At 39.9% G+C, this 24,259-nt stretch overlaps 1 protein-coding gene across 4 annotated transcripts; it reads right to left on the reverse strand.

The window, feature by feature from the left end:
* Positions 1-1,834: 1,834 nt before the first annotated feature.
* LOC100586585 (zinc finger protein 737) lies at positions 1,835-23,902 on the reverse strand. Of its 4 annotated transcripts, none has more exons than XM_012509458.2 (4): positions 23,716-23,902; positions 11,395-11,521; positions 10,175-10,270; positions 1,835-3,663 (listed from the first exon to the last, which is right to left on the reverse strand). In XM_012509458.2, exons 1-4 carry the CDS (start codon positions 23,716-23,718, stop codon positions 2,279-2,281), a joined length of 1,611 nt encoding a protein of 536 aa, XP_012364912.2. In that variant the 5' UTR covers positions 23,719-23,902; the 3' UTR covers positions 1,835-2,278. The 4 variants fall into 4 exon arrangements, with proteins under 4 accessions (XP_012364912.2, XP_030665278.1, XP_030665276.1 ...); XM_030809418.1 differs by having other exon boundaries at positions 23,770-23,844; XM_030809416.1 differs by lacking the exon at positions 11,395-11,521 and having other exon boundaries at positions 23,716-23,842.
* Between the last annotated feature and the right edge of the window lie 357 nt (positions 23,903-24,259).

Genomic DNA, 24,259 nt, shown 5'->3' on the forward strand with positions numbered 1-24,259 from the left:
CTCTTGCCTCAGCCTCCTGAGTAGCTGGGATTACAGGCATGCACCACCATGCCTGGCTAATTTTTTTGTATTTTTAGTAGAGACTGGGTTTCTCCATGTTGGTCAGGCTGGTCTCAAACTCCTGACCTCAGGTATCTGCCCGCCTTGGCCTCCCAAAGTGCTGAAATTACAGGCATGAGCCATCAAGCCCAGCCCTAACAGTTTTAAAATGTACTGCATTTTATTACATAAAAGTACAAGCAGTAAAGTAATATACTCATTTATTTTAATATACTTTTATTTCTTTGTGTCACTATAATAAAGTATTGCTCTGAACATTTACCTTACACATTACTTAATAGAATTTTACTACAGCCTCTCCACTTGTATTTTCATTATGCATCTTACATTTTAATGTTCTTACAATTTTATAGAAAAAGTCATAATGTCCAAATAATGTAAAAAAACCTACTATTTCTGATGCAGAAGCAACTGATCACATGCTTTCTCACATGTGAATAGAAATAACAGCATAATTTGAAAGCTGTATTACATCATTCAGCTTTCAAAAAATTTTATTCAAGGAAACAAGTATACTTTCAACATAATTACAATGCTTCCAAAAATCTACTCCTTTTAAAGTTACATAGAAATCATTTACCTAAAAACTGAAGTTGTGGATTAGTTTCTATACTCAATGCACTGATTTAGTGTAATGTTTGAAGTGTCAGGGCCTTATTCTACTGTAAATTCTGATATTTATATACAATCTTTTGAATTAAATATTTTTTCATATTTACTGCATCTGCAAAATTATATTTTAGCATAAACTCTCTGGTGTTTTCTAAGCTGTAGTTTCTGGAAAAAAAAAAAAAAGTGTTTCTAAACTTAATACATTTGTAAGACTCATCTCCAATATAAATTCCCTGATGTTGAACAAAGCTTAAGCAACTGCTTTAGGATTTTCCTCCAGTACAAAATGTGTGCAATAAGACCTGTGATACTAGTAAATGTACTATATAACTCCTTTTATATTTGTAATGCTTGTCTTCACAATAAATACTCTTCTTCACTTTAAAGGCTTATACTTTCTGAAAGTTTTTTTTGACAGTAATTGCAATTTTAATGCTTTTATTAAAAGGAAGATTTTTATGTTGAGTTAGATATGAGTAGGAACTAATGGGCTTTCCATATTCCTTCTATTTGTACAATTTTTCTCAAGGATACTAGCTTTTCTGTGAAATAAGGTGTAAGAACTGATTAAAAGTTTTGCCACATTCTTCACACTTGTAGGAGTTTTGCCAGTATGAATTATCCTACCTACAATCAAGTATGGCAACCATATAAAGGCTTTGTCACATTTTATATATTTCTAGGGTTTCACACTAGTATAATTATTGTTATGTATAGAGAAGTTGGAGGTGTTCTTAAAAGCAATGTCACATTTTTTAGCTTTGTGGATTTCCTCTTCAGCATGAATTATCGCCATGTCTCTTAAGAACTGAGAACTTGTAGCTGGGTGTTGTGGCTCACGCCTGTAATCCCAGCACTTTAGGAGGCCAAGGAGGGTGGATCACCTGAGGTCAGGAGTTCGAGACCAGCCTGGCAAACATGGTGAAGTTGCATCTCTACTAAAAATAAAAAAATTAGCTGGGCATGTTGGAGGACACCTGTAAAAAAAATTAGCTGGACATGCTGGAGGACACCTGTAATCCCAGCTACTCAGGAAGCTGAGGTAGGAGAATGGCTTAAACCCAGGAGGCAGAGGTTGCAGTGAGCTGAGATCATGGCATTGTACTCCAGCTTGGGTGACAAGCATGAAACATCATCTCAAAAAAAAAAAAAAAAATTGAAAACTTGTTATAGGCTTTGCCACATTCCTCAAATTTGTAGGATTTTTGTCCAGCATGAATTATGTGTAAGAAGGGTTCAGAACTTCCTAAAAGTTTTGTCACTTTCTTTATATTTGTAGGGTTTATATTCCAAATAAATTCTCATATTTAGTAAAAGCTGATAGCTGGTTAAAGGCTTTCCCACATTGTTCAAACTCACAGGGTTTCTCTCCAGTATGAATTATCTTATGTCTAGTAAGGGCAGAGGTGTCCTTAAAGGCTTTGCCACATTTTCTTATTTGTTGGGTTTCTTTCCCACATGAATTATCTAATGTCTACTAAGGTTTGAGGATGAAATAAAGGCTTTGCCACATTTATCACACTTGTACGGTTTCCCTCCAATATGAATTTTCTTATGTGAAAAAAGGATAGTGGGATAGTTTAAAGCTTTGCCACATTCTTCACATTTATAGTTTCTCTCCAGTATGAATTACCTTATGTGTAGTAAGGGTAGAGGGGCACTTAAAGCCTTTGCCACATTCTTCACATTTGTAAGGTTTCTCTCCAGTATGAATTCTCTTATGTCTAGTAAGGATAAAGGAGCGCTTAAAAGCCTTGCCACATTGTTCACATTTGTATGGTTTCTCTCCAGTATGAATTCTCTTATGTGCAGTAAGGTGTGAGGACGAGTTAAAGGCTTTTCCACACTCTTCACATTTGTAGGGTTTCTCTCCAGTATGAATTCTCTTATGTGTAGTAAGGATAGAGAAGCACTTAAAGGCCTTGCCACATTCTTCACATTTGAAGGGTTGCTGTCCAGTATGAATTATCTTATGTGTAGTAAGGGAAGAGGAGTACTTAAAGGCTTCGCCACATTCTTCACATTTGTAGGGTTTCTCTCCAGTATGAATTCTCTTATGTGTAGTAAGGTGTGAGGACCAGTTGAAGGCTTTGCCACATTCTTCACATTTGTAGGGTTTCTCTCCACTATGAATTATCTTATGTGTAGTAAGGGATGAGAAGTACTTAAAGGCTTTGCCACATTCTTCACATTTGTAGGGTTTCTCTCCAGTATGAATTATCTTATGTGTAGTAAGGACAGAGGGGTGCTTAAAGGCTTTGCCACATTCTTCACATTTGTAGGGTTTCTCTCCACTATGAATTATCTTATGTGCAGTAAGGATAGAGGAGCGCTTAAAGGCCTTGCCACATTCTTCACATTTGTAAGGTTTCTCTCCACTATGAATTATCTTATGTGTAGTCAGGTTAGAGGAGCGCTTAAAGGCCTTGCCACATTCTTCACATTTGTAGGGTTTCTCTCCACTATGAATTATCTTATGTGCAGTAAGGTATGAAAACCGGCTAAAGGCTTTGCCACAGTCTTCACATTTGTACTGTTTCTCTCCAGTATGAATTATCTTATGTGTAGTAAGGTGTGAGGACCAGTTGAAGGCTTTGCCACATTCTTCACATTTGAAGGGTTTTTCCCCAGTATGAATTTTCTTATGTGTAGTAAGGGTTGAAGACTGGGTAAAACCTTTGCCACATTCTATACATTTGAAAGGTTTTTTTCCAGTATGTCTTATCTTATGTCTGTTTGAATTGGAAAATTTATGAATGACTTTCACATATTTATCACACGGAAATATTTTGCTTTGAGTAGTTGTCAAATATTGGTTAAGTCCATTATAACCTCTTTTGTGCACCTTACACTCATCCACACTTTCACAGCCCTTTTTAAACTGTAAATTGTCATGTCCATATTTTTCATATCTTCTCAGTGTCACTTTTTGGAAAGAATCTTTTATGTTCTGCTCTGACCAAAGATCTTGGGCAAAATGAGAACACATAACTGAAAGAAACAATAAAAACACATTGCTTCAATTGCTAGACTCAGATAAATATACTTTATAAATCTAACCTATACAATTATACAAACTGCATAAGCAAGATGACATAGCAAAATATCACAAGCTGTAATTTCTTCCTGGACACATAAATGTAACAAAAGCGGATGGCCCAAAATACATTTGTAAAAAATTTATAAGTGAGTTAAGTGTATAAAGGGCCCCAGGTGAGCACAATGCAAAGAGCCACATAGAATAAAAAGAAAATTCTGTTACTTACACCCAACACAGCTCTTCCTGCTCTCCAGTATAACATTGTGCCTTTAAAAGTAAATTTCCAGTCGGATGCAGTAGCTCATGCCTGTAATCCCAGAACTCTGGGAAGGTGACACATGGGTGGATCATAAGAAATTCACCCCATGACCCAAACATATCCCACCAGGTCCCACATCTAACAGTGAGAATTTATATTGCAGCATGAGGTTTGAAGAACATGGACATCCAAACCATATTATAGACCACCTAAGATTCACAGACACACACAAAACTCTCCAGTCAACACCAAGATAATATACAGTATTCCTATTTGCATCTGGTGTATTCTGTTAGGACACATATGAAGTTTTATTAAATTAAAAATACTGACTGTGTGCCGTGGCCCTTGGCTATAATCCTAACACTTTGGGAGATCCATTGGGGCCAAAAGTTTGAGACCAGCCTGGGCAACATAGTGAGATCCTAACACTACAAACAAGCAAACAATTAGCCAGACATGGTAGTGCATGACTACAGTCCTAGATACTCAGAAAACTGAGGAGAAAGGATCACTTGAGTCCAGGAGGCTGAGGCTACAATGAGCCACAATTACGCCACTGCACTGCAGCCTGGGTGACAGTAAGATCTTGTCTCAAAACAACAACAACCAATCATTTTTAAAACACTAAAATTACACACTGTGTGTTTTCTAACAAAAACTGAATGAAACTAGGAATTAAAAGCAAAAGTCAAACTGGCAAATTCAAAAATATGTGAATATGAAACACACTCTACAACATATTCTTGCTCAAGGGGCAAAAAAATTTATTTTTCAAAGTTGTCAATACAACCTACAGTTAAAACCTACAGTAACATGACCAGGCGTGGTGGCTCATGCCTGTAATCCCAGCACTTTTGGAGGCCAAGGCAGGTGGATCATGAGGTCAGGAGATTGAGACCATCCTGGCTAACATGGTGAAACCCCATCTCTATTAAAAATACAAAAAATTAGCCAGGCATGGCAGCAGGTGCCTGTAGTCCCAGCTATTTCAGAGGCTGAGGCAGGAGAATGGCGTGAACCTGGGAGGTGGAGCTTGCAGTAAGCTGAGATTGCATCACTGCACTCCAGCCAGGGTGACACAGCCAGACTCCGTCTCGAAAAAAAAGAAAAAAAAACCACCTACAGTAACATAAACAATGTGACACTGACACAAAGATAAACAAATGAAAGAACAGAATAGAGAACTCAGAAATGAACCCTTCTGTATATGATCAGATGATCTTCCACAAAGTTGTCATGCATACCAAATAGAAATAATCTCTTCAAAAAATGATGTTGAAAACTGAGTATCAACACCGATAAAGTTGTTTATTTCCTTGAATGATACAATAATACATTTTAAATAAAATGCTTAAACATAAAAATACACAAGTGAGGAAAAGCATTTGAAAGAACATACAAAATCATTAATTTGTGGAGAAATGAAAAAAAAAAACCACAATGACAAAATCAACTTACACCCATTAGGTGCAATAAAAATAAAACCCACGTTGATTGCTGGTGGAAAACAAAGACACAGCCATTATTTTAAAATGTTGTAAATGTTCCTCATTTATAAATCTCTATCCAAAATATGTAACACAGGCCAGGTGCAGTGGCTCAAGCCTGTAATCCTAGCAGTTTGGGAGGCTGAGGTGGGCAGATAACCTGAGGTCAGGTGTTTGAGACCAGCCTGGCCAACACACCATTTCTACTAAAAATAAAAGATTAGCTTGGCAATGTGATGTGCACCTGTAATCCCAGCTACTTGGGAGGCTGAGATAGGAGAATCGCTTAAACCCAGAAGGCAGAGGTTGCAGTGAGCCGAAATCGCGCCACTGTACTTTAGCCTGGGCAACAAAGTGAGACTCCATCTCAAAAAAAAGGAAAACAACAACAACAACAAAAAACAATATGCAACACAGGACCTGGAAGATATAATTGAAAATCTATGTGTATTGTACCAGTATTCACAAAAGCCAAAAGGCTGAAACAACCCAGATGTCTCTTGATTTATAAATACATCAAAAAATGTAACATATACATATGATGAAGTATTATTCCACCTTAGAAAAAACAATCTTGTCAATTTTAAGATGAACTTTGAGAATATTATGTCACCTGAACTAATCCAGTGACAAAATTATGGATACTGTATGATTCCACATATCTGAGAGATCTTAAGTAGTCAAAATCATAAAATCAGAAAGTGGAAGGTTTGTCTGTCAAGGGCTGGACAGAGGGTAAAATGAGCAGTTGTTACTTAATGGTCAATGACTTTTAGTTTTACAAGATGTAAAGTTTCTAGAAGTCTTTTGCATAACAATGTGAATATACTTAACATGACTGAAATGAACAGCTTTTTTTTTTGAGACATGGTCTCACTCTGTCACCCAAGCTGAAGTGTAGTGGTACAATTTTGACTTCCCTTCAATCTCCCAAGTAGCTGGGGCCACAGCTGCACATCACTATGCCTGGCTATTATTTTTTGTTTTTATAGAGAGGTGTCTCCATATGTTGCCCTGGCTGGTCTCAAACTGTTGGGCTCCATGGATCCTCCAGTCCTGGCCTCCCAAAATCCTGGGATTACAAATAAGAGCCTCCACCAAGCCTGGCCCTGAAATGCACACTTCAATAGATTTAAGGTGGTAAATTTTACATTATGTGTTTTTAAGACAATTTTTTTAAAGAAAAACTGAAAAAAAAACAAAAACCAGAATTATATATCTTTTTGAAAATTACTTTCAAATCGTAGAAGTGTTGCTTTCACAAAAGCAAATATATATTCATCATTAAACACATGGTGATAATAAGACTATCTTCATAAGTACTCACTTAGACAAAACTACCATAAAAAATCAGCTAAGAAAGAATATAAGCCATAACTAAAATTCGGGTCATATTTATACATAAATACACATACATATGTAATCTGATTATGATAGACATGCATAATTTATCTCTTAATTAAACCTTAAATTGACTTAAAGTGTACAAAAAGAAATGCAAATTGTCTAAAATTATAATACATAAGTAAAACCAAAACACCCAATAAACTAATGTTAAGAAACCTACACTGAGGCCAGACGCAGTGAGTCACATCTGTAATCCCAGCACTTTGGGAGACAAAAGCATGCAAATCCCGAGGTCAGCAGTTCCAGACCAGATTGGCCAATATGGTGAAACCCCATCTCTGCTAAAAATACAAAAATTAGCTGAGTGTGGTGGCTCATGCCTGTAGTCCCAGCTACTCGGGACGTCAAGGCAGAAGAATCACTTGAATCTTGGAGGGGTTCAAAACTTCAAAACAACAATAAGAGAAGTGTTTACTCATAAAATCTTGTATGCAACATTGAAGTATAATTTTAAAAAAATTGTCAGGCCGGGCGCAGTGGCTCACGACTGTTATCTCAACACTTTGGGAGGCCGAGATGAGCAGATCACCTGAGGTCAGGAGTTCAAGACCAGCCTGGCTAAAGTGGTGAAGCCCCATCTCTACTAAAAATACAAAAATTAGCTGGGGATGGTGACACATGCCTGTAATCCTAGCTACTTGGGAGACTGAGGTATGAGAATAGCTTGAACCCAGGAAGTGGAGGTTGCAGTGAGCCAAGATCACACCACTACACTCCAGCCTGGGTGACAGAGTGTGACTCCATCTCAAAAAAAAAAAAAAAAAAAAAAAAAAAAATTCTAGATAACTGCAATATTTAACTGTTAGTGTGTACTCACGAAATGCAAGTATTCTAAATCATTAGCATGCACAGTGTGGCAGTAAAATTTCAGCGATTATGCAGTATAATTATAATAGAAGACACTAATGAGAAAATAAATTAGCATTTAAAAGAAACTAGTTACTTTTAATATCTTAAATATATGGTATTCTTACACAAAATGAAACTGCTGTAATCAAACACTGGAAGCAAAGAGTACCCTTACATTGTTAAATAAAGAAGTATATATTTTGCAGAATGGGGTTAGACCCTCTGATATGTGAAACAAATATTAGGAAATAAACTATTTTATTATGGAGATATAGGCTGAAAAAAGTAGATGAACATCCTATAATTCCTTTTTGCCTTCAGCAAACTTAAATTTATAAATAACTATTTTAGTAACTATGGGTGCCTACTAATTATGTAATTTACTTCAGGCATATCCTGAAAATTCTAGCATATTGTCTTCAATATCCGAATCTAAAATTACAAAAATATCTGAAAGAGAAAATAGAAAGTAAAAATATATAGGGAGAGTGACATCAGTAAAATGAAAAGATTAAAAGTGCCCTATTTTCATATTCCCCTACAGCAAAACAATGTCAGCCATCTCTGACAAAAATACCTTTATGAGAGAACCAGGATTATGACTCACACCTGTAATGACAGCTCCATGGAACATTAAGGTTGGAAAACTGCTTCAGGCCAGGATTTTGAGACCAGCCTGGGTCTCAAAGACCAGATCAAAGATGTAACAAGACACCATCTGCAAGATAAGTGCCTCTAAGGGAGATTTGAGAGCCAGGGAGGGAGTTGTGAAATGCTCTTAAAGCTTAAGATTGAGAAGTGTTCTATTCAGAAGGCAGGCCCTCATTCAGGTGGGAAACTACAGGACCCCTGTTCATGGCTACAGACCAGGATAGGGTTAACCCAAGTTGGTCCCACAGAGAATTCTGAACTTACTCTGTAACCAGCCCAAACTCCCAGCCACAGCCTGGCAGAGGTCCTGCCATTCCAGAGACCTGGAGGAAGGCACCCATTTACAGCAATGTAGGCAGGCCTGCAGACTTTGGCCTTTACTGGGGTCCCTGAAGCGGTTCAATGACTCAGTTTCAGTTACCTGAGCCACAGTTTATGGTCAGTTCTGCCTACATAGAAACCCACACAATTGGGCCGGGTGGGATGCCTCATGCCTGTAATGCCAGTACTTTGGGAGGCCAAGGCAGGCGGATCATCTGAGGTCAGGAGTTTGAGACCAGCCTTGCCAACATGGTGAAACCCAGTCTCTACCAAAAAAATACAAAAAATTAGCTAGGTGTTGTGGTGAGCACCAGTAATCCCAGCTACCCAGCAGGCTGAGGCAAGAGAACTGCTTGAACCCAGGAGGCGAAGGTTGCAGTGAGCCAAAATCAAGCCATTGCACTTTAGCCTGGGCAACAAGAGTGAAACCCCATCTCAAAAAAAAAAAGAAAGAAAAAAAGAAAGAAAGAAAAAATCCATTGCAATAGAAGAAAAATAAGTAAAAGTTGCTATTTGTGGATCATACATCTTATATTTTAAAAACCATAAACAGTACATTAAAACCTGTCTAAACTAATGAATACACTGAGTAAATTAGCAAAATATAAAATTAACACACAAGTACATGTATGGTTTCATACCCTTAAACTATCTGATAAAATAGAGGAAGAAAAAATCTTATTTAATATAGCATTAAATAATAAATTTCTGAGAAAAAGATTAACCAAGAAGGTAAGAAAATGTTTACAATAAAAAAAATGAAAAATAGAAGAGCCAAATAAATTTTAAAATATTTTATGTCTAGGGATTGAAAGAATAAATATTATTAAAGTTTCATATTATCCAAAGTGATCTATAGATTTCATAAACGTCCTGTCAAAATTGCAGTTTTTTTTTTTTACAGAAATGGAAAATACAATTCTAAAATTTACATGAAAATAAAATAAACTCTGAATAGCCAAAGCAATCTTGAAAAAAAAAGAACAAAGCAGAAGGAAATCATACTTATAATTTCAAACTACATTTCAAGACTATATAGTAATAAAAATAGAAAGGACTACGTAGAAAAATAAACAAAAAAATTCAACAGAAACTACTACTCTCACACGTCAGACCTGATGCAAAAAGAGAAATAATTCTGAAAATCATGCAGATATTTATGCGTCCCCAAAACAATGAAAAAGCAGCCAGATTGTGCAGTCTTTTATATGCCATGAAGAGGACTTTGGCTCTCACTGTGAACTTGAAGGGAGCTCACCGAAAGAAAAGTAGAATTTTTACAGAATTTAAAAGCATAAGCAGAAGATGCCCCTTTATAAGAGCAACATTTAAGAAAAACAAACAAACAAACAAAAAAACAGCTGCCCAGGAACTATTTCCTTTGGAACACAGCTTCCCAAATCACACTTTAAGGACTGGCTTTCTCTTTGACTTTGGGACCCCTTATCTGTGTCGTCTGCTGTATTCATTTTCACTCGCACCTACCTGAGGGGTTGGCTACCATCTCATGTTTCTTCATGGTCAAAGGTTTTTTTCCTTGCTCCAGACAGGTGATTAGGTCTGGCTTAGAGATAACAATACCTGTTTTATTAAAAATAAATAACATGAATCTTGCTCATATTCTCCAATTACAAGCTAGTAATGTGCTCAGCAAAGACAATGTAATATTATAGTAAATTAATATCAAAATACAAATTTATAACAGAAATTTCTAAATATTTAGAAAATACTTTAAATTTGCCAGGTGCAGTCACTCATGCCTGTAATCTCAGCACTTTGGGAGGCCAAGGTGGGTGAATCACAAGGTCAGGAGTTAGAGACCAGCCTGGCCAGCATGGTGAAACCTCATCTCTACTAAAAATACAAAAATTAGCCAAACATGGTGACTCGCGCCTGTAGTCCCAGATACTCGGGAGGCTGAGGCAGAAGAATTGCTTGAACCTGGGAGGTAGATGTTTCAGGAAGCTGAGATCACACCACTGCACTCCAGCCTGGGTGACAGAGTGAGACTCTGTCTCAAAAAAAAAAAAAAAAAAGAAAGAAAGAAAGAAAATACTTTCAATTTGTAGGTTTCTTAATTTTCCTTCCTGGTACTACTGAATCAAAAATTGGCGGTGGCAATTAGATTTTCAGGTGGAAGCTACAATAGTTTATGTCAGTAAATTTCTGGAATTACCACTAATTTGGAGTGAAGATTACAGCTCACCTCAGAAATATGGAAAGTTTGGATTAAGATGAAACATCTTGAAGAAATTTTTTTCTTTTTTTTTTTTCCCCTCGAGACAAAATCTTGCTCTGTTGCCTGGGCTGGAGTGCAATGGCATGATTTTGACTCATTGCAACCTCTACCTCCTGGGTTCAAGCTATTCTCCTGCCTCATCTTCCCAATTAGCTGGGATTACAGGCATGTGCCACCATGCCCAGCTAATTTCTTGTACTTTTAGTAGAAATGGGGTTTCACCATGTTGGCCAGGCTGGTCTTGAACTCCTGGCCTCAGGTAATCCCCCCACCTCAGCCTCCTAAAGTGCTGGGATTATAGGCATGAGGTACTGAAGAAATTATTTTCTAAATGAACAAATTCTGAAGATTTTCCTGAAAAAGTGGATCTGAAACTTTTATAAAAGAATAAATTACTAAAAAAAATCAACAAAAGAAATAAAACCTTTTGTGTATATTATGAATTACGTATTAAAGTTTTTCTCACCAAGAAAGACCAGGTTTCTGTAGTTCTCTAACATCACATTCCTATATAGATTCCGCTGTGCAGTGTCCAGGCAATGCCACTCCTCCAGAGAGAATTCTATGGCCACATCTCTAAATTGCAATGGCCCCTGGAAAACACACACACATACGTTTTTACCAAGTGGCCATGGGTGGAATTTTTAATTTGACTTAAGGTCAAATGAGAGAGTAAAGACAAGTGGTTCTGACTTATAGGACTGACTAAAATTATCCAATAAAATAACTTTCAACACAGAAATGTTCTCTAAAGTATTCTCTGAGAAAAAAGAACAGCATAAGATCCACAACATCAGTTCGTGTATTTTTCTAGATAGTAAACTGTAAAATTAAGGGTATGAACATGAACATGTACATTTTTTAGTGCTATGTTTACATGATATGGAATGAGTTGTGAATATTTTTCAGGCGAAAAAGACATGTTGAGTTAGAAGGTACCTCTCAAATTTAAATATATACAATAAGTTGCAGACCTTGTTATACAGGGGTTTTTTTCCAGAAGATCTGGAATAAAGTCTGATTTTTTGAATTTCTAACAAGCTCACCAATAATGTCAATGTTTTTGGCCCAAGAAGGATATTTTGTCAAACATCCAGTAAGTGGAAGAGCCTTTTTTCCCAGTTTTTCTGGCCTGTAAACAAAGATAAGAGTCTTCATTTTCCAAAGAAAAATATGTAGAAAGAATTAAGAAAAAAGGACAACTGCCAGATTAAATGTGGTCGTTTATTCACATCAGCTGCATAAAGATACTTAATAATGAAGAGAAAAATAATCAGCTACATAGTGAAAAATATCTGTCAGAGAGCTATTTAAGCAAGTGAATCACTAACCATTAACTTCACTAGGAGAAATTTTTATGATGTGCTAATGCACACAGAAGAACACAGCATCACTGTTGAAATATTCCTCTTTGAAAAAAGTAAATAAAATCTGATTCAATCATAAAGAACCATCAGTTTTATGCAAACCTCAAAATACAGATAACTCCTATGTTCTATAATTTTTAGTAATAATTTTAAATAGACTTCATTTAGCACCCTAGAGAGCAGGTATGTCATAATAAGTTTTTTCAGAACTTTCTGGGTAATAAATGGCATCCCATTTAAATAAGCAATTTTTTTTTTTTTTTTTGAGGCAAAGTCTCACTCTTGTGCCCCAGGCTGGAGTGCAATGGCATGATCTCCACTCACTGCAACCTCCGCCTCCTGGGTTCAAGTGGGTCTCCTGCCTCAGCCTCCCAAGTAGCTGGGATTACAGGTGCCTGCCACCATGCCCGGCTAGTTTTTGTATTTTTAGTAGAGACAGAGTTCCACCACGTTGGCCAGGCTGGTCTCGATCTCCTGACCTCGGGTGATCTGTCCACCTCGACCTTCCAAGGTGCTGGAATTACAGGTGTGAGCCATCGCGCCCGACCTAAATAAGGAATTATTTTCTTTTTTTTTTTTTATATGGAAAATCACTCTGTTGCCCAGGCTGGAGTGGAGTGGTGCAACCTCGGCTCACTGCAACCTCTGCTTCCCAGGTTCAAGCTATTCTGCTGCCTCAGCCTCCTGAGTAGCTGGGATTGCAGGTGCCCACTGCCACGCCCGGCTAATTTTTTGCATTTTTAGTAGAGAACACATGAATGGAGCCTCAACATTACATGTTCTCCATCTTTACTAAGGACCACAGTTTTCCCCAATAGAAATCTTGAGTATCCACATCTTTCCATGTTCAACTGCCACAAAGGGAACATTTTTAATATTGCAGATCATAAATTCTTGTTGAGAAATCTGCATGGCATATGAGAAGTTATGATGTAGAGAATGAAGAAAAGGCTCTGGGATACAGCAGAGAAACATTTTTCAGACAGCTTTGACTATTCTAAGAATTTTAAGAAGTACTTAAACCAAACTCCTTAGGGAGGAAAAACACAAGTAGAGAAGTAAAGGTTTGCAAGTACTAAATGCACAGCATTCCAGAAGGCAGAGTGGACACAGCTTTTCAGCTGAGGCGTGTTTACCTAAAGAAAAGCCTTTTTTTTTTTTTTTTTCCTATCTCCTCCTTCACTGGAATTCCTTCTCAGATGAGATTCTCTGGACAAATTACACCTGAATCTTGAGAATATGCCTTTAAAGGTGTCAGTACCACAAGTATACCGGCTAGCATGACATCAACTGGCAGAAAAAGACAGAAAAAGTTCACCCATTTCTGTCCTTTGAAACAGAAGAGGTTCAGGAACGATGAGCTGCTCCATAAAGATGAAAATATAAGTTTCTCCTTTCCTGTCCTCAGGTGCCCTCCCCTGCCACAGACACCATCCATTTCTGCTACAGTAATGGAAATATGTGCCACTGACCTGTCCCTACCAAACCCAAACAGAACAGACCCTGCGGCTACCCTTTAGTGCAAAGGTGGAACTTAACGCTCATGAATGTATTTTACAGCCCTCATACCTGATTCTGGCCTCACCTTAGAGTCACATGAGGCCCTTCATTAAAACAACATGGATGCTTCCACCCAGAATAATAAACAGAAGCTGTGGGGAGGGCACAAGAGATTTCTGCAAATTGGCCACGTGATCCTCATGAGCAGCCTGGGCTGATAACCACTAAGCTAAGCATTGCCTCTCAAGCTTTAACCAGCTTATAAATCACTTGGTAATTTTAGCTCCACCTTATGTAATGTGATTTTGCAGGTTTGAAAAGGGTCCATGAATGGGTGTTTTAAACAAGTCCCCTGTCAATGCTGATGTTGCTCCCCCTTAGCTCATTATTATCATTAGTCAGAGAAGCAGGCACAGCACATGGTCCCTTACACTTAGCCCTCTTGTCACAACCAAATACTTCTCATACAAACAAGGACAACGCACCGCCATCCTAAAGTTTTATATTATTTGATGTCTCTTCAAAGTTTACAGAGGAAACAAGGCAGCAATGTCTGAATAAGTCTGTATTTTAAAAACAACATGTACCCATGTACTAATGCAATGTTTATTAAGCAGGTACCATGTGCTCGAGTGTATGATACACAGCACAGTGCTGGGCATAACACATTATGTGATTTAATTCTCATAACACCCTGGGAGCTGGTACTAAGGGTTTAATAGTTTTCAAGACTTAGATAAAGGGCCCAGCATTTTTATTTCTTCTGTTTCTCTGTCATCAATTTTTTTTTAAATTGTACAGAATAAAAGCTAAAAATAGACAGATGAAAGATACAGAAAGAAAGGTTAATGTAGTTTAGACAAAATTTTATTCTCTTTATATTTACTTTTTTGTGACTTATGGATCAACTACTGGATCTGCAGGAATAGAAAACAAGTGTCTAAATACAATGTCTCTGCAAGCACTGGTTTTAATAGAACATTTAAAATCTAGGACCCTAAAATACATACTTTATTCATCCCATTTATCTGTTTTTGGGTTTCAGGAAATTGTGAGCACCAGCCCTAGAAAGGCAGCAGGATTCACCAGCCAAAACTCTCATCTCTTCTCATCAGTTCTCTGAGGAAAGACTCCAAGGTACGGTCAGACCAAAATAAGGCCTCCAAAAAGGGTGAATCTGAACAGGTCTGGGTCAGGGTGAGGACCTGCTCTCTATGTCACTGTGGTACTACCAGTTTTGTTTTTTCTAAGCTTACCTAAAAAAAAAAAAAAAAACCTTAAATCCCAGAGTTTCTGTAATTTTAATATTTTCTGGCCACTGCCCTGTCAACTTTATACTGCATTCTAATATGCAATTTAAACAAATCCTTTGCCGGGCGCGGTGGCTCACGCTTGTAATCCCAGCACTTTGGGAGGCCGAGGCGGGCGGATCACGAGGTCAGGAGATCGAGACCACAGTGAAACCCTGTCTCTACTAAAAATACAAAAAAATTAGCCGGGCGTGGTGGCGGGCGCCTGTAGTCCCAGCTACTCGGAGAGGCTGAGGCAGGAGAATGGCGTGAACCCGGGAGGCGGAGCTTGCAGTGAGCCGAGATCGGGCCACTGCACTCCAGCCTGGGTGACAGAGCAAGACTCCGCCTCAAAAAAAAAAAAAAAAAACAAAAAAAAAACAAATCCTTTAAGGTTTTCTAGGGTAATTTTTTTTTTTTTTTGAGATGTAGTCTCGCTCTGTCACACAGGCTGGTGTGCAGTGGTGCCATCTCGGCTCACTACAGCCTCTGCCTCCAGGGTTCAAGTGATTCTTCTCTCTCAGCCTCCTGAGTAGCTGGAACTACAGGTGCATGCTACCACGCCCGGCGAATTTTTGTATTATTAGTAGAGACGACATTTCACCATATTAGTCAGTCTGGTCCCAAACTCCTGACCTTGCAATCCACCTGCCTCGGCCCCACAAAGTGCTGGGATTACAGGCATGAGCAACCACACCCAGCTTTTCTAGGGTAATTTTATTAGAAAATAAATATGTACATGTAGCAAGGTAAAAGAAATAGAAATTATACGGCCAGGAGTGGTGGCTGACGCCCATAATCCCAGCACTTTGGGAGGATGATGTGGGTGGATCACCACCTCAGGATTTCGAGACCAGCTTGACCAGATGGTGAAACCCCGTCTCTACTAAATATACAAAAATTAAAAAAAAAAGATATATATAAACTAGCTGGGCGCGGTGGCTGGCACCTGTAATCCCAGCTACTCAGGAGGCTGAAGCAGGAGAATCGCTTGAACCAGGGCAGCAGAGGATGCAATCAGCCAAGATCACACCACTGCATTCCAGCCTAGGTGACAGAGACTCCGTCTCAAAAAAAAAAAAAGAACTTATAATAACAATTCTTCTGTTCATAAATATGCCTTCAGATGTAGACATCAGAAGTCTCAAAAATATAAAGAAAGTGGCCTAAATAAAGCCCAAGATTTTGGACACATCTATTTATTATACCAACCATATGATGCATAATTCAATTATTTATCCAGTTGCTAGTCTAGACTAAAAGCTTCTGGATTGTAGGAACCAAGACTGCTTCATAGTTTTTTTTTTAATGGCCATATAAAATGGAAGCAACTAGTTTATCCATTTGGGTCTCCAGATCTTTTCCTTCTTTATCATCCAAGTACTAAGAAACTGGAGAAACTCTCATCTGGGTACCAACCAAAGACACCTCTTGTATGAGGGGATGAACAAACACAGGATGACTCATTTCCCTTACACTGAGACAGAAGGAGAATTAACCACTCTTGTCAGCCTAACACAATTCTGCTCTGGACATCCTCAAATGCCTCAAAGACACCTAGGTGATTGTGAGGGAATCTCCAGTGACCCTGGGCTGATGGCTCAATGATAAGCCAGGCTGGAGAGACTTAGGTTGAAGACCAGTGTAACAGAATAGAGAGCCCAGAAGTAACGCCACCCTCCTGTAACCATCAGATTTTTGACAAAGCTGACAAGAGAAATGTGGGAAGAATTCTCTCTTTAATAAATGGTGCTGGAATAACTAGCTAGCACTATGTAGAAGACTGAAACTAGGTCCCTTCCTTACAGCATATACAGAAATCAACTCAAGATCAATTAAACACTTAAATGTAAACTTAAAATTATAAGAAACACTGCACGAAAACCTAGGAAATACCATTCTAGACACAGAAACTGGCAAAGAATTCATGATGAAGCTACCAAAAGCAACTGCAACAGAAGCAAAAATTGACAAATGGGACCTATTTAAACTAAAGAGCTTCTTCACAGCAAAGGAAACTATCAACAGAGGAAAAAGACAACCTACAGAATAAAAGAAAATATTTGCAAACTTTGCCTCTGACAAAGGTCTAATATCCAGAATTTATTAGAAACTTAAACAACTTTAAAAGAAAAATCCAAACGACCTCATTAAGAAGTAGGCAAAAAAGACGAACAGATGCTTTTCAAAAGAAAATATACATGTGGCTAAGAAGTACATGAAAAAAATGCTCATTGCTAATCACTAGAGAAATTAAAAGAAAAACCACAATGAGATATCACTTCACACCAGTCAGAATGGCTATTTTCAAAAAGTCAAAAAATAACAGATGCTGGCAAGGTTGCAGAGAAAACGGAATGCTTATACTCTGCTGGTGGGAGTGTAAATTAGTTCAACAACTGTAAAAAGCAGGGTGGCGGTTCCTCACAGAACAACAGAATTATCATTTGACCCAGGGATCTCATAATTGGGTATATACCCAAAGAAATATAAATTATTATATTATAAAGACACATCCACATGCATGTTCACTGCAGCACTATTCACAATAGCAAAGACAAGGACAGGCCCTAAATGCCTATCAGTGGTAGACTGGATAAAGAAAATATGGTATGGTCAGAAGCCGTGGCTCATGTCTGTAATCCCGGCACCTTGGGAGGCCGAGGCAGGTGGACTCCCTGAGCTTAGAAGTTTGAGATCAGCCTGGGCAACAATGCAAAATCCTGTCTCCATGGAAAATACAACAAGAAAAATTGTCCAGGTGTGGTAACGCCCACGTGTAGTCCAAGCTACTTGGGAGGATGAGGCAGGAGAAAATTGCTTGAGCCTGGGATGTTGAGGCTAAAGTAAACCAATATCATGCCAGGCTAAAGTAAACCAATATCATGCCATGGCACTCTAGCCTGGGCAATAAGGGAGACCATGTCTTTCCAAAAATAAAATAAAATAAAAGATTTAGTCAAAATAAAATATGGTACATAAACATCATGGAATACTCCGTGGCCATTAAAAAAAAATCATGTCCTTTGCAATAAGATCAATGAAGCTGGAGACCATCATTCTTAGAAAACAAATGCAGAGGCCTGGCGCAGTGGCTCATGCCTGTAATCCCACCACTTTGGGAGGCCAATGTGGGTTGATCACTTGAGGTCAGGAGTTCGAGACCAGCCTTCCCAACATGGAGAAACCCCGTCTCTACTAAAAATACAGAATTAGCTGGGTGTGGTGGCATGCGCCTGTAATCCCAGCTACTCAGGAGGCTGAGGCAGGAGAATCACTTGAAACTGGGAGACGGAGGTTGCAGTGAGCCGAGATCACACCATTGCACTCCAGCCTGGGCAACAAAAGTGAAACTCCGTTTCCAAAAAAAAAAAAAGAAACAGAAAATAATGCAGAAACAGAAAACCAAATGCATGTTTTTATTTATAAGTAACAGCTAAATAATAACACACAAACACAAAGAAGAGAACAGACGCTGCGGCCTAGTTGAGGGTGGAGGGTGGAAGACTAAGAGAATCAGAAAACATACCTGTTTGGTGCTATGCTTAATACCTCAGTGACAAAAAAAATCTGCACGCGAAACGCCCATGCACCAAAACAAACCCATGTGTACCCCGAAACAAAAATAAAAGCTAAAAGAAAAAATTAAATCCCTGTGTGGGAGAGAGTGCAATGTAGGTGAGAGGACTGATTTTTGCTACAGATAGTGGTCCCGGTGCAGCTGTACTCTGATTTATTACTGTGTGCAGGCACACATACGAGATTATGAACAGCTGATTCAAAATGCTAGGTTGGTGGAGAAAACAGGTTACTGCTGCAGATTCAGTGTCTGGGGGTGGGGATACGCCAGGAGACTTGTACAGACTTGTGGGTTCTTGGCAAGAAACACTAGGATCAAAAATGCCGTGGTGAAGTTCCTGAGGGTGGTGCCTACTCCTGGGAGGAGGGTGGACATGTCAATGTCTAGTGTGTGTGTTTGTGAGTGGATGGGAATCCTGTGGTGGCAGCTGTGGGAAAAGGGAGTCTGTCATCAGAGCTCCTTTTTTCTAAGTTTTCAGTCCTCTGTCACCCTGGGAGAATACCTGGAATCACAGGACAATGGGCAGTGTGACAGCCTGTGTACCAGACAGCAGAGCTCCCATTCCGAAACACCTAGAGTTTTATTCCAGGCCAGACTTCTGTGATATCTTTTTTCTGGTACCAAATCTGTAGAGTTAGCTGAACATTAAACAATTCTCCGACACCAACTCATTGTCTACCATTTGAATTCTGACATCACCCAGAGTCAACACAGACCCTGATTCAGGGCTCGGTCCCACAACACTGTCCTCACTGCAGATGCCAATCACAAACCCCATGGGCTTATCTATGCTTCTGAGCTACTGTTTAAAAACTGGGGAGTCCCATAACCTCTGTGAATTTCAATAATTTGGTAGAGCTACTCACAGAACTCAGCAAAACACTGTAGTTATGTTTACTAGTTTATTATAAAAAGTACAACCCAGGAAAAGTCAAATGGAAGAAATGTACATGACAAAGAAAAGAGGTGGGGAAAGATGAAATACATAGATAATCCTGGAAAATATTTGTGATTAATAAAATTCTCCATCCTTTGTGTGCTCCAGAAACAGTTTATGGAAAGAAACACTCTTCCCATTATGACTTAGACAGTGCTCTCTTTTCTTACCTATCACACAGACACACACATTGCACATTTTCTCCTTTTTCTCATTAAAATAATCAGCTGAATTTGTCTTCAGCGCTCAAAATAAAATATTTCTTCACTTTGTCACCTAGCCTGGAGCGCAGTGGTGCAATCTCAGCTCACTGCAACCTCTGCCTCCCAGGTTCAAGCAATTCTCCTGCCTCAGCCTCCCAAATAGCTGGGATTATAGGCACCCATCAACACACCTGGCTAATTTTTTTTTTTTTTTTTGAAATGGAATTTCACTCTTGTTGCCCAGGCTAGAGTGCACTGGCGTGATCTTGGCTCACCACAACCTTTACCTCCCAGGTTCAAGCCATTCTCCTGCCTCAGCCTCATGAGTAGCTTGGACTGCAGGCATGCACCACCATACCTGATGATTTTTTTTTGTAGCAGAGATGGGGTTTCTCCATGTTGGTCAGGCTGGTCTTGAACTCCCGACCTCAGGTGATCTGCCCACCTCAGCCTCCCAATAATTTATTTTAGTAGAGACAGGATTTCACCATGTTGGCCAGGCTGGTCTCAAACACCTGACCTCAGGTGATCTGCCTGCCTCAGCCTCGCAAAGTGCTGGGATTACAAGCATGAGCCACCACACTTAGCCTAAAATAAAATATCCCTTAATCGAACTCTTCTTAAGCTTATCTCCCTCCCTCAGGCTCCTGAACTTTGTGTTACCCTCAGTCAGTCAGCATACAACCCCATTTTACGTCCCTCCTAAGAACATGCTGATTTCAGGGTAAGACATTCTCTGATCTAAAATCTGACTTTTTCACTCTCCATTTGCCATTCCCTTCCCACCTCCTTTCTAATCTTGTTTGCTCCTCCCTAAAAAACAAAGCCCTTTTCTGCCTACATCTTTGCAAGCCATAAAGATCTTATACTTAGTTGGTATTTTCTGCTGTTGCAATTTTTTTTTGGAATTCATTTTTTTAACATAAATAAATATTTTTTATTTTACAAAGTGTAGAAAGTGCCGCAAAACATAACAACTTCATCATCAGTAAGACCCTCTCAGTTTCCTTTCATCTTAACCTGAACTGCATCTGCCTGTGGATCCCCGGCTTTCCACGGCTCTGTGGCTTCTCTCAGGATAAAGCCTCCTATGGCTGGGGTGAGCAGGCTGGGACATCTGCAGGGGAGGCTCCCCAGAAAAAACTGAGTCTTTAATAACATCCTGTTGCTGGCTTAGTATCAGCCTTAGCTTGGAGTCACTAGGTTCAAGCTTTAATTTCCATGTCAGAGTTATTCACTTGGTTTTTGAAACTAAGTGTTAGAAAAATCCAGGGAAATTACTCAAACACAGTGTTTATATAAGAGAAGGAAATTTTAAGGTGCTTTTTTTTTTTTTTTTTTTTGAGAGAGTCTCACCCTGTGGCCCAGGCTGGAGTTCAATGGCATGATCTTGACTCACTGCAACCTCCGCCTCCCAGGTTCAAGATCTTCTTGTGCCTCAGCCTCCCAAGTTGTTGGGAATACAGGCATATGCCACCACACCCGGCTAATTTTTGTATTTTTAGTAGAGATGGGGTTTCATCATGTTGGGCAGGCTGGTCTCAAACTCCTGACCTCAAGTGATCCACCTACCTCGGCCTCCCAAAGTGCTGAGATGACAGGCATGAGCCACTGCACCTGGCTAAGGTGCTTGCATTTGATACCTCCATAAGAAAAGCAAATATGTCTACTTCTTTCAGAAAATATATGTATTATTTTATTATTTATCTTAAAAATAAGTAGGCTGGGTGCGGCAAATCATGCCTGTAATCCCAACACTTTGGAAGGCTGAGGCAGGTAGATCACGATGTCAGAAGATCAAGACCATTCTGGCCAACATGTTGAAACCTCCTCTGTACTTAAAATACAAAAAAATTAGCTGGGCGTGGTGGCACGTTCCTGTAATCCCAGCTACTCAGGAGGCTGAGGCAGGAGAATTGCTTGAACCCGGGAGGTGGCGGTTGCAGTGAGCCGATATCACGCCACTGCACTCCAACCTGGTGACAGAGTGAGACTGTTTCAAACAAATAAATAAATAAAATAATGTAGTAAAAAATTAGTCATATGGGAACACTTCTAGAAGGTACCATGTTTCATCACATATAATTTAGCATTTAACTCAGAACTCAACAGGATATAGAACTGAGATATTCACTGTCACAAATTTCCCCCCAAAAGAGGAACTAATGTGTTGATGAATTTATGTAACTCATCAAGTATCTACCACATTTTCCGGTGGAAATATATTCATTGTCTACAGCCAAAATGGAAGAGAGATTTTCTCTATTTTTTTCCTTGGTAACTAGCATTCCTGGCAAACATAGTGAAACCCCATCTCCACTAAAAATACAAAAATTAGCTGGGCATGGTGTCACGTGCCCTTAGTCCCAACTACTCCAGAGGCTGAAGCAGAAGAATCGCTTGAACCTGAGAGGCGGAGGTTGCAGTGAGCCGAGATCTGACACTGCACTCCAGCTCTGGCGACAGAGCGAGACTCCGTCTCAAAAAAAAATAAAAATAAAATAATAATTGAGGAACATGGGGTACACTTGAGGCCTTGCTTGGGACACATGTGGAAAATGCCAGGGAAAATCAGTCCGTTGTGGGGTGCGAAAATAATTAAGTGGCAGGCAATTAGACTGAAGAGGCTCTAGTCTCTGGATTTCTACCTCAAAAAAAAAAAAAAAATCTAAGCTCATGTGCATTTTTTGGGAAATTACTACATTAGGGAAAACAAAATTTAGGCTTAAGCAACTATAAACTGCCAATTAAACTGTAATTACATAACCACGAATTTTTTTTTTTTTTTTTTTTTTTTGAGACGGAGTCTCACTCTGTCGCCCAGGCTGCAGTGCAGTGGCACGATCTCGGCTCACCGCAACCTCCGCCTCCTGGGTTCAAGCAATACTCTGCCTCAGCCCCCGAGTAGCTAGGATTACAGGCACGTGCCACCATGCCCGGCTTATTTTTGTATTTTTAGTAGAGACAGGGTTTCAACCCATTGGCCAGGCTGGTCTTGAACTCCTGACCTCGTGATCCACCCGCCTTGGCCTCCCAAAGTGCTGGGATTACAGATGTGAGCCACCCCGCCCGGCCATAACTAGGAAATTTCTACCTTGATTGTACAAATTAAGAAACTACATAACTAAGCCTAACCAATTACTGAATTTGCTGGGTGCTATACAATTCTGGATTCACCCTTTGATTAAATTATTTGATATTTTTGCGGTAACTCCCATAATTTTTTTTTTTTTTTTTTTTTAAAGACAGAGTCTTCCTCTGTCGCCAGGCAAGATCTCAGCTCACCGCAACCTCCACCTCCGGGGTTCAAGCGATTCTCTCATTTCTGCCTCCCGAGAAGCTGGGATTACAGACATTTGTCATCACACGCAGCTAATTTTTGCATTTTTAGTAGACATGGAGTTTCCCCATTTGGGCCAGGCTTATCTTGAAGTCCTGACTTCAAGTGATCCGCCTGCCTCGGCCTCCCAAAGTCCTGGGATTACAGGCGTGAAAGACCGCGCCTGGCCCCATAAATTTTTAACAGCAGAAAACAGAAACTGTGAACCCCACGGACCAAAGCTCTTCCCATTCCTGAACCCGCACCCCGAGTCAGGATTCTCCCCTGACGACCCTCTGGTGGTCCTTGCACATTCTAGGAGAGACGGGGAGCTGCGGTTGCAGAGCTGCCCACAGAGCGCTCCAGGCCAGAGCACAGTCACTGCGCGGGGAAGACACAGGACGCCCGGGAGCCCGGCTGTCAGCGTAGCCGCCATCTTATGGCTGAACGGGACTGAGGCCGAGCTGGGCAAGAACTCAGGGTGCAGACTGTGGAGCTGACCGCGCAGAGGCCTCAGTCCCGCCACAGCCACTTCCCACCGGTTCCAACCAGCACGTCCCCCTCTCTCGGGATGTTGTACTGGCACTCTCACCATTTCTAAGCTTCCAGGGGCTCCCGGGCGTCTTAGCTGTGGATCTCCCAATACCTGCAGGACACAGGGCCACAGAGGCTGCGCCTCCAGGAGCAGAGGACACAGAGCAGTGAAGAAGAGACCTGGAGCTCCGGCTGCAGTCACAAACAAAGGCCCTGCAAAACCCGGAAGCCTTCCGCTTCACTCTGGCTGCGTGCCTGATTGGACAGTTTCCAGCCCAGGGTCCCTGATTGGATAATGCTTAAATCCCCACCCCCTCAGGCCCTGAGAGACAGAAGATGTGATCAGATGCTGGGCTGAGTGAACAAAGAGTGACAGCCTAAGCAGCTGGCTTTTCAAACAGGGCTTCCTCCCTGAGCTGAGCCAGGCCCACCCCCGAGCATGGCAACATTTTATCTCTTGTTTACGCTCTCTTGTTGAATGTATTCAAAAGGTGAACAGCAGTATTTTGCTGTCATATGAATAATACATAAAATTTTTGTTCAACAGAAAATCAACTTTTACTTTGGTAATAGGGTATTATCTATTAAAGCTAATTTTAGTA

Source organism: Nomascus leucogenys, chromosome 3, assembly GCF_006542625.1.
Source record: "Nomascus leucogenys isolate Asia chromosome 3, Asia_NLE_v1, whole genome shotgun sequence".
Lineage (NCBI taxonomy): Eukaryota > Metazoa > Chordata > Mammalia > Primates > Hylobatidae > Nomascus > Nomascus leucogenys.

Excerpts from the sequence above, each read along its gene's own strand:
- LOC100586585 (XM_012509458.2), bottom strand. Across the intron at positions 10,271-11,394 it reads CAGAAACCTGGTCTTTCTTG|GTATTGTTATCTCTAAGCCA; the intron begins GTGAGAAAAACT and ends TTAATAAAACAG. Across the intron at positions 3,664-10,174 it reads GATGGTAGCCAACCCCTCAG|TTATGTGTTCTCATTTTGCC; the intron begins GTAGGTGCGAGT and ends TGTTTCTTTCAG.